General features: G+C 45.4%; 1 protein-coding gene across 4 annotated transcripts in view; it reads right to left on the bottom strand.

Moving 5' to 3' along the window:
- Nucleotides 1-7,629: 7,629 nt before the first annotated feature.
- Nucleotides 7,630-16,981, bottom strand: part of NCKAP1 (NCK associated protein 1) — a 60,339-nt gene continuing 50,987 nt past the window's right edge. For all 4 annotated transcript variants that reach the window (XM_054069707.1, XM_054069708.1, XM_054069709.1 and 1 more), the window contains 4 exons: nt 16,228-16,344; nt 12,332-12,441; nt 9,693-9,782; nt 7,630-8,794 (listed from right to left, as the gene is read on the bottom strand). In XM_054069707.1, coding sequence (XP_053925682.1) covers nt 8,678-8,794; nt 9,693-9,782; nt 12,332-12,441; nt 16,228-16,344 — 434 coding nt within the window. In that variant the 3' untranslated portion in view covers nt 7,630-8,677. The remainder of the gene's footprint in view (nt 8,795-9,692; nt 9,783-12,331; nt 12,442-16,227; nt 16,345-16,981) is intronic.

The raw sequence follows: 16,981 nt of genomic DNA, 5'->3' as shown, positions 1-16,981 counted from the left end.
CTCCACCTTTCCTGTAGCCCCTTCAGGTACTGGAAGGTCGCTATAAGCTCTCCTCGGAGCCTTCTCCAGGCACTCTCACTCAGGGCACAGCTCTGAGCCCAACAAATCTGCATTCCCGATCCCAGGAGGAACGACACTAAGTAGACGTTGTGGATCTGTCCAATCTCACATTCCGCTACAGCCTATTAAGAAATGACTACATGCTTAAAACTAACGAAGGAACAGCTCTGGGTGCCCTTCAAACACCGGAGTTTTCCTTTTCTGTGTGTTCCACCAGAGCCCTCGGAGCTCAGAGAAGACAAAAGCCAATCCTTGGCTGGGTGGGCTCCTTGTCTCCTGATGCTTCCATGCTATGTATGGACCAGGCACAGCAGCGGATGCTTATCCCAACAGAAAAAAAAAAGCACCAGGATGGCCACATTTATAGGTGTCCAGGCCCTTCCCGAGGATAAAATCCTTACTCAGAAGAGGTTTTCACTTTGCTGAGCATTTCCATCGTGATCTTGGGAGCACACACACAAAATTGTACGTGCTTCTAGACCCTGCCTTGGAAAAACAAACACGAAGCCACAAACGAACGCAGAAACTCGCCCGAAAACAAACCCCAAAATACTTCTTACACAGCTGCTACTAAGACCATAAAATCATTGACTTACAAAGTCATAAAAATGGGATTTATTGTACGTTTCCTGCTCCAGCCGGGATCTCAGTTCAGCTCCCAGGTAGACAAAACACAGGGGACTATTAACTGCTTTTAATAATCTTTCAGGCTTCTGCATGGATGACTTGGAAAGGGTGAGGAAGAAGAAAAGGTTCTTTTAGCGCAGTCTCTTTCAGACTTGTCATTTTGGGAGCTGTTTTTCATTAGACAGCTCGTTATTAACCCTCCTGTGCCCTGCGTGCCTCTGAGGATACACCTTTTCACACTCGGATTTGCCCACATCGCCCATCCCCGTCTTTGCCCAGGGTTTTGCATTCTATCACAGAATCACAGAATCACCAGGTTGGAAAGGACCCATTGGATCATCGAGTCCAACCATTCCTAACACTCCCTAAACCATGTCCCTCAGCACTTCATCCACCCGTTCCTTAAACACCTCCAGGGAAGGCGACTCGACCCCCTCCCTGGGCAGCTGTTCCAGTGCCCGATGACTCTTTCTGTGAAGAATTTTTTTCTGATATCCAACCTGAACCTCCCCTGACGGAGCTTGAGGCCATTCCCCCTTGTCCTGTCCCCTGTCACTTGGGAGAAGAGCCCAGCTCCCTCCTCTCCACAACCTCCTTTCAGGTAGTTGTAGAGAGCAATAAGGTCTCCCCTCAGCCTCCTCTTCTCCAGGCTAAACAACCCCAGCTCTCTCAGCCGCTCCTCGTAAGACTTGTTCTCCAGCCCCCTCACCAGCTTTGTTGCTCTTCTCTGGACATGCTCCAGAGCCTCAACATCCTTCTTGTGGTGAAGGGTCCAGAACTGAACACAGTATTCAAGGTGCGGTCTCACCAGTGCTGAGTACAGAGGGAGAATCACCTCCCTGGACCTGCTGGTGACCCCATTTCTGATACAAGCCAAGATGCCGTTGGCCTTCTTGGCCAACATAACTTCTATGTTACTGGTAAAACGAATAGGGAAACACACGGCTTTATCTTTAAACACCAAGATGCCCAATTAAGTGTCTTTCAAAGACAAAGCGATGCCAGGAGCAGTTCTGTTCAGTATCACTCATCGTAGGCTTTCAGTCTTGAACCCCTCCAGGGATGGGGCAGCCACCACCGCTCGGGGCAACCTGGGCCAGGGCCTCCCCACCCTCACAGCACTTTTCCTTAGATTCAGTCTAAATCTCCCCTCCCTGAGTTTAAAACCATGAGTCCGTCTCTCATTCCATATTTCAGTGGAAGAGGAAGCTCCTGTTTCTTGTTTAGCTGAAATTCTGATTTCCCATGGCTTCCCTCATCCCTGGGTTTCACACACGTGAAGTGCCCACTTGAGCAGATGGAATCTCCCCCTTTTCCTCTAGGAGAGCACATCTCAAAGTCAGAGGCAACCAATGCTTCCTGACTATAATCTACAGCTGCTAAACTCGTGATCAACACACAACATTCAAAATGAATATCAGAGAGCTTTTTATTCTTCCAAATCTTTAAAATCATCGTGGTTTTGTTTCTTCTGCAACCCTCTCCTTTGTAAATGCATTGCCTAAAGCCCGTGATCACAAGCAGAACTGTGTTTTCCCATTCCCAGACGCAGGAAAGCAGCACAACTCCTGACACATCATCAGACGGGCAGCACTTTGCTTCCGTTTAAGAAGTCAGATGAAGATAACCTGGATGCTTTCACAGCCACGCGAGTTTATCGCCGAGACTATAGGAAAATTAGGTGAAAGCATCCAACGGGAACTTAAAGCTAGGAGGTGTGAGACGAGCCTGATTCACAGAGGCACTGGGAACAGAAGCTTTGTCCCTGGTTCCACACACGTCCCCCTTTAGATAATGGTCTCACGAGTGCTGCGAGGCTTACGCGTTCACCTGAATATCTGCAGAATCCCTTTACTTTATGGCAAACACGAAGAAAGCAGCGGGAGGAGCTGAGCCGATGCCAGTCCCGAAGCACAGCTGCGTGGGCAGTGCCCGGGCTCCAGGACCTCAGCCTGGGGAAGCACCTGCCTGCATCTCAGAGCAAAGTCACCCCATTTCCATTTCATTCCACTGCTCCGTGTTGATAGAGCAGCTCCCCAGCACAACAATGACCAACAAATGCCTGCAGCCGCTGAGCTGTACGGGTCAGAATGCAATCAGCGTCCTGACGGCAGCTCTTGCTGCGGTGAAGACCTGCTGCTGCTGCTCCAGAGGGGACAGGTGGGAGGATGCTCCTCAACTTTGCTCCCTGCCATCAATTTTTCTTTATTTTTTTTTCTTTTTTTAACCTGTCACTCAAGTATTTCTGGCTGCGAGAAAGCCTCTGTGGCAGCATTATGCGTAGACCTTCCATTTAAACACATATTCGCTTCATGATTCTACTGCCACCAATTGCTTCACGCTATTAGGATGACCGTGCAGATAATGAAAAATACTCCCTTCCCTCCCACCCTGGGCCATACTGGAGACACAACAGAGACCACAGAGCCCTCTCCGAGTTATAATCACCTCCAGATGGAGAATTTCAGGCTAAAACCTGCACGGCTCTACAATCCCGTATCCATTACACAGCATTTCTAGTCTGGCCCCTGCAGGAATAATTTGAGATGCCCGGCTTAAAGGCCGTCACCACTCTTGAGTTTAATTTTGTTCAACCATAAATTCACTGTTCCTGATTCACAGCCTCTCTGGTTGCACGGCTCGAACCTGCCTCCGCTCCCGCTTACCCAGATTTATTAGGATCAAGCACCAACTCACACTCACGCCTAAAACCAAACCTTGCTAACCCAGATGGGTTTTACAGTCACAGCCCAGTATCGCTGGGTGTGAAACTCGACTCCTGGCTGGTTCCAGTGGGAGCAGGTTGGATTTGATGTGATTTTACTCGTGGTTTTAGTGCGGTGGGATCGCAAAGGGCTCTGCACGGGAACCTCAGCAAGGTTAGGAACAGAAACATCGCCTTTTGCAGAGCTTCCACTCACACCTGCGAGCCACGCAAACAGCAGATGCTCCGGAAAAATGAAAGCTATCAAACCTAACCCCGCAAAACCAATTCCAGTTTCACACACTGAAGTTTTTAACTCTTCCCTGTTCCTATTCCCAGTTGCCTTACGCACACGCCTGGGTTGTGCCCCGGCTCCATCAGACCCCGGCGGTGGGAAGCAAACGCAGCTGAATGTCCTCTCCAGCCCAGCGGCTCCTCGATGCTCATTTTTAACTTCACAACTGTTTTTTGTCCCATTTCCAGTTTACTGAAAACTTTCTAATCAGGCAGAGTTGTTGCTGTGACTTCGTGAGGGTGTGTTCACCCTTTGCCATTCTATTTTCACTTCTGCGAGAGACAGCAAGGAAGGCAGAAAATAAGGATAGAAATCATAGGGATAGATCTCTCCTTAACGGAGAGCGGGTGGTCTGTAAGCAGGAATACCACCGTGCTATTTAAGGGTGAAGTTGTTACACAAGAACGTAACCACAGCCTCAACAAGTGCCCAGTCCCTGAAAAACCTTATTTTCCTGCAGAACCCTGTCCATGCTCAGCAGATCTTTAGCCCTTTGCAGCCCCTCACAGCCTTCCCCGCGCCCGGGGATTCGCAGCCACTTCAGAGCACCCACCGGGCCCTGCTGAAGCCCTTCACCCCCCAAAAAAGATGGGATTTGGGGGATATTTTGGGAACTTTGGAACTTTCAGATCATAGTTCTCACCCCCTACATGCTTTGATAGTGGCAGAATATGAATCGTGCCCCACATTATCACCGTGTTTATCCTTGATGGTATCGGGAATGCTTTTTTAACTAAGAAACAAACCCTACAAGTTAAACACCAAGAGAGTGTTGGGAACAGAATGTTTTAAAGCTGCTTTCCTTCTCTCCTCAGACTTCCACAGCTCAGCTAATGCAGAGGGAAGAAGCTGATGGCGTTTATCCAGGAAACATTTATAGGTTTCCAGAGCGCAATGTCGCTGCCCCCCCCCGGGCTTATTTCACAAGAGCCGTAAAACCAACCTCCCCACAAGCTTTTCTCAGGCTCGGGGTGGTTTTTCCCCTGTGTTTATGGCTCGCTCCTACAACAATGCTGCTTTTTGCCTCTCCCCGAAGCCACAGGATCGCTTACTAAAACTGGAAACACAAATCCCTTTTTAGCAGCATCGCCCACAAGGACACACGCAAATATTCGCCAGTTTAACCGGACAGCAATAAACTCAATCAACGTTTTGTGACTTAGAAAAGCTCCTGCGTTTTAACTGCTCACTACGGACTAATTAAACACCTGACGAGCTCGCTCTGTTCGCTGGAATCAGAATACAAGCTTAGATAAAGGCATTTCCCACTGCCACAGGATATTTCCTGGGTGGCTTTCCTTGGGAGAAGGAAGCAGGGGGCTCAGCTCCAACGCTTCTGCGACTGCCCGCACACACGACCCCACCCTGCTCCATTCAAACAGCATCTCTGGTGGCTTTAACATGGCCCGCAGTGGTTTTAATGTCATTTCCCCCCTTCGCAGTAGGGTCACTGAGTGTGTAACAGCACACAGACCTAAAAGTTGAGGCCCAGGTACCCCAACGTCATGCCAGAGCCCGTATCCTTTCTCGCTGCTCCCTGTCCCCAGCACCGACATGCACAATTACAATAGTGACGCCCAACCTCTCTTTTTCTTATTCTGCTTGGACTTTCTGCCAGTATCTGGGATTCTGAGATGCTCCAAGGCGACGGTGCTTTGAAATGCTCCAAGATCCTTCTCGAAAGGCCTCCGATGCCTCTGCCAAGTGTCATCTTGGCCAGTGGAACCCACGGGATGGGCCCCATTTCTCCCAGAAGAAGAGACCTGCTTGAACCCAGCTGAACTCTGACGTGGCAAATGAGGGTGGCCATGTCCAACCGGTGCCTGCGCTGCCACAGCTCAGCCTGCAAACAATCCATATTACACCATAAAATTCAAATGCGCGTTGTTGTGTTGTCAATATAGCTTCTCTCCGAGCTTCTACTAGACAATAGCCTACATGCTTTCTTGGCGTTCAAACAAAAACCGTGATGAAGGTAATTATTGCCCTAACAAAGTTACCTCTAAAGTAAGCCTCAGCCCATTCTCTCAGCTGGTTTTCAGCCCTTTAATGAACCACAGAGGTGGCTTCTTTCACTTACCTGACCTCATTGTAACACGAGACATCCCTCCCGACATCCTCCACTTAAAAGACATCAAGGGAACTAAATCCAAAGAGCACAGATGGGCCTCCCTGCTTCCCTGTAACAGGCAAAGGAGGGATGCTCCTGTCCAAGTCGGGCTTGACAAACACACTCACACTGAGATACCTCCAACTTTTACATTTCCAAGCACCCTTTATTTACAGCTGATCTCAAAGCTGGACAAGTTCACTGCACGTGCGGCATGGGAAGCAGCCGACACCTCAGCTGGCATTTTAAATGCAATTCTCAGCTCTGGGAGACAGAACCCAGATTTAAAGTGCAAACGAGCCTTAAGAGTTACAAAATGGACTCGGTCACAGCGCAAGGTCTTTCCCTCTTCTAGGAGTCCTCTCTGATCACCACTCTCCACTCCCCTCTCCCTCACTCCTGGCTCACACCATGCCATAATCACCACCGCATATATTCACAGTGCACCCTTAGCTTGATTTCTCCCTCATTTATGTCCCTGCGCAAGGAATGGATTCATTTCTGTCAACGTTGCCTTTATTATTTGTGAGAAAAACGTTAGATCACGATGCCCACTCTAAGGCAACAGCCCCTAAGTCTCCACAAGAAACTCTCCCAATCCTCTGGCTTTACACGCAGCTCAACACAAGCTTTGGATTCTGATTTTAATACAAACATTTTCAGTTCCTGACTCATGTTAAGACACACTGACACCACAGCCAGCGAGTGGGTCGGTCTGACCTAGCGGTACGAGAGATAGCGTGACTAAGGGCGAATGGGAGATGGGTTTGGACACAGGTCAGGGCGGCGGTTTGGTTTCGTTACGTGTCAGGACAAATATTTACAGACTTTACAACAGAACAAACAGCAAAAGCATAGAAGGAATGGCCAGTTCCACAAAAGCTACATTACAACCCGAATCTTATTGAAAATCAGGAGATTTGAACGCGTTAGGTTATATAAATCTTACAGAACTCTGAAGTCTTGCATTTGATCTGACCGCTTTAAGAACAAACTTATTTGTTATGGCACTAAATTATCAATTTCAAACCAGCTCTGTGGTTATAACATAAAATGCGTGATTAGGAAAAACAGAGATGTACTGTCTTACGTCCTCAGGACAATTGTATTCCAGTGTTTCTTCCCTCCAGACAGGCAGCTGCTGTAACGGAACGCACAACAGTCCTTCCAGAATAGCGAAAGTCATCAGTGTGCACAGAAGTTGCAGCAGGAACAGGGGCTTGATACAACATCCAGAGCCTGGGGAGAAGCACAGAGCTGTGGATTATGAAGAACAACCAACTGGCCTCCCAGTTCAGAAAGGGGCTCCAGGAAAGCTGGGGACGGGCTCCTTACGAGGGCCTGGAGTGACAGGATGAGGAGGAACAGCTTTGAATTGGAAGGGGAAGATTTAGACGAGACTTTGGGAGGAAGTTCTTCACGATGAGGGTGGGGAGGCCCTGGCCCAGGGTGCCCAGAGCAGTGGTGGCTGCCCCATCCCTGGAGGGGGTTCAAGGCCAGGTTGGATGGGGCTTGGAGCCCCTGATCCAGTGGGAGGTGTCCCTGCCCATGGCAGGGGTTGGAACTCGATGGGCTTTGAGGTCCATTCCAGCCCAAACCATTCCATGATTCTAGGAAAACTCATTCCTGACATGCGGATGCCAGGGAGAACAAGATGAATCACTAGTTCCACTGGCGCATGAGCTGCATGAAGGTGACGCCCAACCTCCTTGCTTAATGAACAGGATGGGCTTTAAGGTCCTTTTCAACCCAAACCACTCCATGATTCTACATAAACGCTCTTCTCGCTTTATTAAGTAAAATTAACGTTTAAAGGATAATGGACTACGCTGACACTTTTTACATTGTTTTTAATTCCTTCTTCCAACTTTTTACATGATTCACTATTGCAGAAGCCAAAAGGCGAGGGATTAAAAGAAGTCTTCACATAAAAGCTCTAAGGATTGATATTTAATGAACTGTGAGATGTAAATCAATGCACAACAGCACAGTTTCAGCTTAAAATACTAGGATAACATTTATATTAAAAATAATTCACCTACAGATAGTACAGTCTAGTGTTTATTGTATGTTATGGGAGGTACACTTGAATTTCCAAAGTTTAAAACATATAAAAAGTGGTTGTTAAGGGCTAACGCTTTATCAACATGGGATACACGGGTAAGAATGTTTATTATACAGCAGGAGACACTGGTGGTGTTAATGCCAACAGGGCACCGATGAGGTTAGTTTAATAAAAATGTCCACTATGCTTTATACAAACAACACCACTCGCTGTTGTTTCCGAGTGTCGGGAGAGGATCGCTGCCTGAAGGGTGAGCAGTCCTAGAACATCGTTAATGTTAGTGTCAGAGTACGGAGTCGGTGAGTGTTTCCAAATAAAACTAGAGATGCTGTAGTTACTTCACAGAAATGCACATCCAATATTTTGTTTTCAATAAGAACAATAGGTACAAGATTATAACTCTCCCTATATGAAATAATTTACACACAGATGGAAGCTACGCTATCTAAAATAATCACTAAATACATTTGTCTTCTGGGAAATAAACAAGCAATTTTTTGTTTTGCATGATCCATATCAAAAACATAGAGCAGAAGTAATATTTCTTTAAACAGAACTGATGCTCTAAATTAAAAAGAAAAGAAAAAGGAAGAAATGAGAGAAGATTTTCCAGGAATGTGCAACCTAAAACCAACCAAGCTGATATTGTAGTACAACCATATTGAGAAACCACTGATTGGAAATACAACTTTATGGAAAAGATTTATAACCCACAAAACTGTTCATCAGGCCATAAAGTAAAAGAGCTCCACGGTTTACAGCGAGAACTGAGGCCACACAGACGCGTGCTATGTCTTATCTCCAGGGAGTGGATGGTCAGGCAGAGGAGGTGACGCTTTGTTTGTAGACAGCGTGGTAGGCGTTTCTCAGCAGGACATAAGGGAAACAGGACTCCAAGAGATCCATCGTCAGGAACGGAGACTCCTGCACAATCTGAAATGAACCAGAAACATTACATTTCGCAGAACACCTTCTCCTCATCATCTGGTTCACACAGATACCTCTGGTCTGGACCACAACACTCACTGATTTCGTAGCAAAGAGAAACAGTGCAAAGCTTAAACACTGGAGAAAAACACACGGCCCTGGCAGAGTGTGCTCAGGGAGGTGGTGGAGTCCCCATCCCTGGAGGGGCTTAAAAGCCGAGCTGACGAGGTGCTCAGGGAGCTGGTTTAGCAGTGGACAGGTATGGATGGACTCGATCTCAAAGGTCTTTTCCAAACCAAGCGATTCTATGAAACTCGCTGTTTCTCAAAGCTCATCGTTTAGCTCTCCTGTACATACAGTCCTAGAGCACTCCTGCCATTTCCAGAAGATGTGGAATCCGAAAGGAAAGCCTCTGCACAGAGAGGATTTTCTCCCACATGCTCTGAACGATGCTCCCTTAAGTTCAAATTGCATTTCAATGCTGTATGCTCTACGTGAACAATGAAATGACCTGAACAATGAGATCAAATTCTAGGCAACAAAGGGTGATGGCAAAAATGTGTTCACGTGCTGGGGGAATGTGCTACCCCATCCCCAGAGGGGTTCAAAGCCAGGCTGGATGAGGCTCTCAGCCCCTGATCCAGTGGGAGTTGTCCTTGCCTATGGCAGGGGGTAGAACTGGATGAGCTTTGAGGTCCCTCCCAACCCAAACCATTCCATGATTCAGTGATTCTAAAAAACTCATTCCTGACACTCAGATTCCCAGAGGAAGGACACAAAACATGATTTCCACTGGTTCATGAGATGCACAACCCAAGGGGATACCCAAACCCACTCACTGAAGGAAGCAACCTGAAGCTGATTCCGTAAGTCAGTAATACAAACACAACCGATAAACACTCACCATGTCTAATAGTAGGTAAACAGATTCTCTGTTCCGTGTGGTAGTTTTGTCTGTCTCCTGGCCGATCTTCAGTAGACTTGATGATGCAAGCTGCAGAAGATAAGTGTTTCCAAGCAATAAATAAAACAATGCATTGTTCATCTCCTGCTATTTCCTTACACCGACACAAACCCTCTCTAAAGGAATCACAGTCCCCACCAAGGGACACCGTGTTGCACCAGTAAAGGGAAAAGAAAATAAGCAATCTTGAGCACATGAGCCATCACTGGGGCTTTAGCCTCAGTGGGCCAGTTTTGTTCATTGCCAGTAGTGTTTAATAAGCGATACCTGCTACTGTAATATAAAAAGTGAATTAATTTACTGCAAAGAACCTTTCGCTGTAATCGCTGATTCACTATAAAGTCTGCTGCAACTGGTGGCAGAACCCTCCTGGGATCAAGGCCTCCCTTCCTCTGTCCTGCCCAATACGCATATAAACACTGCATTTTTGTCCGATTTAAACAACAGAAGTTTTTATTGAAGTTATAACTTTTCCTTCTGTTCCAAAATGGGCAAGTTTTACTTCATAAGCTATGTTTTTAATTGAAGAAACGTCATCCTAAGTGTAAATCATGTTTTATCAGACCACGAGCAACCTTACAGGACTGGTTTTAGAAGATATCCTAGAAACTTCTAGCCTGTACTCAGGTTTTATGAGTTCAGGATGGCAGAATACAGGAAAATACTTGATGTGCAGACACGCTTAGATCAGCTCTACACTCGTCATTTTTGCCCTCGTGCCAAGCAAAGACAAATGAATTTAAACTGTGGTTTCCCAGAAATGAATTTTAACTTAGAATACTGAGTTCAACAAGATAAATCAATATTCCTCATGAATACATGCTGTCATGAATCAATCTGTAATATAAAGCGAGCACACAGGCTTCACAAGAGTCTTAGTACAACCTAATTATTAGTACTAAATAAAATTAGTATGAAATAACCTAGTGGGTTGTTTCCACTTTGGCAGGACAGCAGCTCACCCCCAGCTGTACATTTTCTCCTTGAGAAGTGTTTCTCTTCCAGACCAACCCCCAGTGACACATGAAAGGTGTTAGAACAGAAAGATTAACAGCATAGCTGAACCCTGAAGGCACCGTCTGCACAGTAAGAGCCATGAAAACCAGTGCGTAACCACTGCAAAAATGCAAACCTCATCCCCAGAGTGGTTTTATCACATGAAAGTCTACTGCTTTCCTTCACTTGTCAAACGTCTGCAACTGGACACAGCCATTTCTCTTTCATCTTTTACAGCATAAGACAAAGTTAATGGCCAAAGGTTTTCTGCTTTACAAAATGCAGTGAATTTCCAGAAGGGAAAGACCCTTTTAAGGGAAAAAAAAAAGGAAAGAAAAAGTGTTTCATTAGACCTCCTGGTATAGAAAGCCGCCACCACCACCTCACCCCATGAGTGCATAAGGCACCTAAAAGAAGAAGAGGAGGGGATATCTGTACACATTTCAAGGCGAAAATCAAGCAAAAAGCAAGAATCATTCAAAATTGGTAGTAATTTGTAGAAATTCAAGTGAAACTGCTAGTTTAGCCTCTGGTTTCCCTTCAAGTATTGGCTAATTAAGAGCTGCTTTAAATATTCTATTTCTACTTGAGCAGCAGGCCAAGGCGTATTTAAATTGTATCGCCACCACCTAAGGGCTTTTGCTATTTTTCTAAGCATTGCTAAGGATTTCAGAAGCTTTGATCTTCAACCTACCCCGAAACATAAAACCCCCTCTTCCCAAACAGCCCTGCAGCCCGCCGCTATTAGACAGTTCTGTGCTTAAGAAGGGCAGGCGTTTCAAAAGGTGCAACCCAAAAGCCACTGTGGAGTCTCTGGAAGAGTAAAATAGACTAAAGATTCAAACACATCATGGGATAAACTCTGCCAGACAGCATCTTGACTCTCTAAGCATTGCACTCTTCTTTTCCCCGCCACGGCCACACAAGGTGAGCGATGGCATGTGCCAAGATACTAAGGATTATATTGTAAACAAAAAAATTACACCTCCTGTACTGATTTGCTACTGTTACTTCCCAAAATCCCACAGAGCCACGCACTGTTGAAGGACTGCGACTGATTTTAATTTGTGTATAGATTTGGGCTAAGAAGATGCTTTTCTCTTGCGCACCAAACCCAGGTTTATACGAAATCAATTGCATCCCAAATATTACATTTTCTACCTGAGTGCTTCCTGAGTCAACAGGTTTTTCTTGTTAAGATACAAATTTTAACGTATTGCACGACTTCAAAAACTTACCCACAGCTAATTTTCTCCTAATCACAACCAACCAACCCTGTATTATACGATAGCTTCAGCTTCTCTGCCATTTATAACTACAGGAAAATAAGTATATTACGAAGCAATATTGCAAGTGCAATAAATGTTTGTTGAGCAATACTCATCCATACTAATCTAAATGCTTATGATATGCCCTGTGACGGAGATCACTCATGGCTGATTGTGACTGGGAAGGTAACACAATGACAAACACTTCATTCATTTAATAACAGTGCTGCACAAGATGGGCTAAGGATCAATTGGAGTGAGGGTGAGAGTTCCCCTCTTCTCAGGGCAGAGCGCTATAAAAGAAATTGTACGTACGGCCAAAAACTCCTTAAGACGGTCTTCGATGCTTCCCTTGTGGATGGTGAATAAAGCTGCAGCGATCTGGTTGATGGCTTTTGCCAAGCAATGGATGTTGTTGCAATGCCCTAAACAAAAATAAACACAAATTATCTCACAATGCGTCTGAATATCCCCAAAGAACATACAGGCTTGTCACAATAAGAGATCGACTTTTAGCATCTTACACAATGGCAAAGTACTTGTTCACATTGCTCTTGGTATCGGGAAAGCCACCAGTATACGGATCTCCCTTCTGAATGCTGCAATGGTCACTTTAACCTGCCAGAGAACCCTGTGCCTCTTAGACAGCAGGAAAAAGAAGATACTGGAAGTGTATTTGGTTTCTACAACCCATGAGAGTATTACCACTTGACCAGGCTAAGAAGACACGTGCAAGGTGGAGTTTTTCAGCCTACTTGGCTCTTTTTTCCTCCCTTTGTACATGAACAAGTCGTTGTGCCCAGACAGCATTCACCCAAGAGCATGACAGGAACCCAAGAACAAAAAAGGAGGAATTTCTTCGCTATGAGGGTGGGGAGGGCCTGGCCCAGGTTGCCCAGGAAAATGGTGGCTGCCCCATCCCTGAAGGTGTTCAAGGCCAGGTTGGATGAGGCTTGGAGCCCCTGATCCAGTAGGAGGTGTCCCTGCCCATGGCAGGTTGGGACTGGATGGGCTTTGAGGTCCCTCCTAACCCAAACCATTCTGTGATTCTATGAACAGAACTGTTGCACTGCTAATTGCTGTACAACACCTTGCTTAAGATTCAACCGTGCTGCAGAGTCTGGAAAAGTGATTAAATGACCCCAGTTTTCAAGAGAAGAGCAGAACTGCTCCTCTGTAAGCCTGGTGTCTCCTCCAGGTAAACTATGTCAAATCCACAACTTCAAAACAGAATTAATAGACACCTGGGCAAATATCTCAGGAAACGTGAAAAGGACGTGGCCTTTGAAGGAGTCTGCAAGCATTCAAGCATGCAAACACTGCTGGTTCTTACCAATTCTTTTTGGCCATGGCTGAGCACTGAGCTCATGTTTTCATCCAGTCATTTATCATAACCCCAAGATCACGCCTGCATAGCGAGGTCAGCTAGACCCCATCGCTCCACCTGAGAAAAATCAACTTTTTCCCCCACGCATATCACTATCCTTACTTAATATTCATTTTTTCTATCATTTTGTTGCCCGGTTTACTCAGTCATAGCAATTTGCTCCTCTGATACCCTCAGTGACTTCACATGATATGAAAATCTCCTCTCCTCACTTCTCACCCTCTTTCTGGGTGGTCTATAAAGATGCTGACCAGTGGGTCCCAGCAAAGACCCCAGTGGAGGGGTCCCAGCAGGCCACCCAGATGCTCCTACTCCTATTTTTTTAAATTCAATATTGCTGCGTGAACACGCTAGCCCAGGAAAGGAACAGATCACCGCTCCCTTGCTCAATTTTGCTGATTTGAACTTGTACTTGTTTTTGAAGCAGTTTGATTTTTTTGAAGCGACTTCATTTTTCTATCTGAGAAAGAGCAGCAGCAAGGGAATTCAGCGGAGGAATTATCTTCCAGCCTGCGACAGGTTTCAAGTATTTAGAGAAGGCTCTGTCCCTTGCAGACTCCGTGTTCTGTTCTAGCCTCTAGAGGACAGATTCGAACTCCAGCCTGGGATTTGACTGGCAGTTCTCATTTCTTGCTGGGAACAGAAGTGAAGGTCTGTTACAGTCCGTGCCTTTATCTGGAGCCAGTGGGACAAACAAGTGTGGTCTTGAAGAAGAGAGAATGCAGACACTGCTAAAGCTGCCCAAAGACTGTTGGTATTTGTGAGGCACGTCTTGCCAGATCAGAAAGCTCAAATTCCTTCAAATCTTCATGGGTAAATTAAGGATTTGTCCAGGGAACTGACTTCACAAAAAGCAGCATTTATTAAATTCTCTTTCTAGAAATAACATCTGTATTAAGTGTCTAAAGCCAGACCTTCTGCAAGAAGGGTAGAAATATTCTGCAAGGAAGGCAGGACTGACAAGGTCTATTCTGTTCGTTCAGTTATTTTTGTAGAAGGAACACGTTTTATGTATTCTTTTTGCCAGACTCTCTTCCTCTCAATAAACAGACCCCACTCAGTAAAGAATTACCAAAATACAGAGCCCACATGCCATGAAATCAGCAGGCACTCCTAATAGGGGCTTATTCCAGTTCTAGATGTGACTGCTCTCCAGTCACAGTTTTGATGAGAACTGTACTCACTTTAAGAGCCCACTTTGAAACAGGCTTTGCCTGACCTCACGGGAAGAGTTACTGGATGTAAATTAAATCCCAGGAACAGGAATAATTAAGCTACATGATATAAATCAGGCAGAAGATAAGAATTACCTGTTGTTTTGGCCTGCCAAGAACCTGAGGACTAAGTGGGGCCCTTGAAGAGAGGGACCATCAGCTCTGATCTACTGGAGAACCTCTAGCCAGCCTGGCTCACTTTCTTGGAAATAAACTCACAGAAGGGTGAATGGGAAAAAATGATCACAGTTAAAAGCTTATAGTACTGTGGCCCTGGAGGAAAGGGCCTCATGTTGGGCCAGGGGAGGTTCAACCCGACTGTCCTGTAACAAGCAAGTTCCTGCCTGTGCCCACCACCAGTCTGATAGTCCCTGCTCTTGCCAACATCTGAGGTTGTCATTCAGCTGCCACAACGCAGAAAGCAGCAGAACTATTATGAGAGTGCAGACAACATGGAATAACTCTTCAGGCTCTTCTCCCTTATATAATAACAGGTTTCAGGCTCTTCTCCCTTATCATCAGAATAAGCGGTTAACGTTAAAATCTACACCTTTCCAAAATGATGTCTGAGTTCTAGTCACTACATCAGAGCTTTACCCAACTTTCTCACAATCAGCCAGAAGCTGCACTATGTTTAAAATGAAATTTGAACCAAAAAACCCCTGATCTTTTGAAACTGCAGATGATGTTTAATTAACCTCACTGAAAACAACAACCTTGGGTCTAAAAAAATCTGATGCATGTATAACAAAACGAACTGTCAGAACTTTGGGTGTTTTCCTAGCACTTACATTCACAGCAGTGAGTTCAGACGTTCTTTGTGAGTGAAATTTTGTCCAGATTATAAATAATGCAACTTTAAAAACAATAAAATTGAAAAAACATGCTGTACCCAGTAAAGGGACACACAACAAACAGAGTCTTTTAAGTAAGCCATGCCACACATCACAAAGGAAACAGCTTGGACAGCTGAAAGGTGACTTGTGTAAGTGTTGGAATGGTTTTCTCAGCCTTTTCTTATCTCAACTTCATTTCGCCTGAAAGAGAGCTCTTTTTCGTGGATTACACACAAAGAATTTCCTTGAGGCAAAGATTTTTTCTTTAATAAAAAGCTGGAAGTGCTGCAGAGGACATAAATCCTGTTCCCAGCTTACACCTTCAGGATTTGGTTTGCAAGATTTTATGCTTAGTAATACGAACAGCACACAAAATATAGCAAAGACACCTTGCATGAGTGGCCCAAAGCCAACGTCCAGGTTCCTAAACCATCTATACAATGATATAATCATTCTCAAACTAATTAATGTAGAATGGATGCTCCAGAAATTCCACATATTCGGATGAGATTACCCCCTACAGTACTTGAACTTTTTTAAATCTCAAGGAAAAGACTAATTTTTCAATTTTCCGCACAAAGTTATCTCAGACAGAGTTAAGTAAATGTTTTTTAAGGTAATTTTCAGAAGAACTTTCCCAAGTGAGGGCTAACTGACTGTAAAACTGTTCACTACAAAATATCAGTAAGTATTCAAAGCAAAAGCATTCAAGAAAACATCAAGAGTATCATGAAGAAAGCATTCCCAACAAAGCTTTAGCTGACGCAACATTACCTTCAATGGCTGGGCTGTACTGAGACATGACGTTACTCGCCAGAGTGGGCAAGGAGACCGCCACGAAGACCATGAGAAGGCAAGCGATTTTATATTCCTCTTCTGGACTAATGTTTTCTGAAAAACAAACCAAAGCTCTTTAATTCAAGAAGCTATCTTAAAGGATTTCCTTTCAAACGCAGGTAGTTCAGCACATAAAATGTTTGACCAAACCGAAATTTCAACCCACCATCACCAAACTCATATCTGTATTGTGAAGGAAGGGATATTGTGTCCGCCTTGCCAAAAGACACAGGGTGGAGCTTCAAAATGTCTCATTCGTTATCTACAAGAAAAAAGGCAAGCTGCGGCCACCCTGTCGCTTCTAACCAGGTAGTTACTTAGACTCTCCCATGCTGAGCAGAAGAGGACTTTTTCCATGCTGGTGTAAATCCAGTTCTCACTCTGTGATAAGGAGAGCTGCTCCTGCACTCTCCCTTTGGCCAATGAGCAGAAGGTGATGTGTGTTCACCTCAATTCACACTAAAGTCTTACTTTTCAAATCCAGCAGCAACATCACACAGAGGGTGGGGAAGCCCTGGTCCAGGCTGCCCAGAGCAGTGGTGGCTGCCCCATCCATCCCTGGAGGGGTTCAAGGCCAGGTTGGATGGGGCTTGGAGCCCCTGATCCAGTGGAATGTGTCCCTGCCCACGGGAGGGGGTGGGACTGGATGGGCTTTGAGGTCTCTTCCAACCCAAACCCTTCCGTGATTAGC

The sequence above is a fragment of the Cuculus canorus genome, chromosome 6 (assembly GCF_017976375.1).
Source record: "Cuculus canorus isolate bCucCan1 chromosome 6, bCucCan1.pri, whole genome shotgun sequence".
Lineage (NCBI taxonomy): Eukaryota > Metazoa > Chordata > Aves > Cuculiformes > Cuculidae > Cuculus > Cuculus canorus.
The sequence above is the reverse complement of the archived record's forward strand: the minus strand, read 5'-3'. Positions and strand labels throughout refer to the sequence as shown.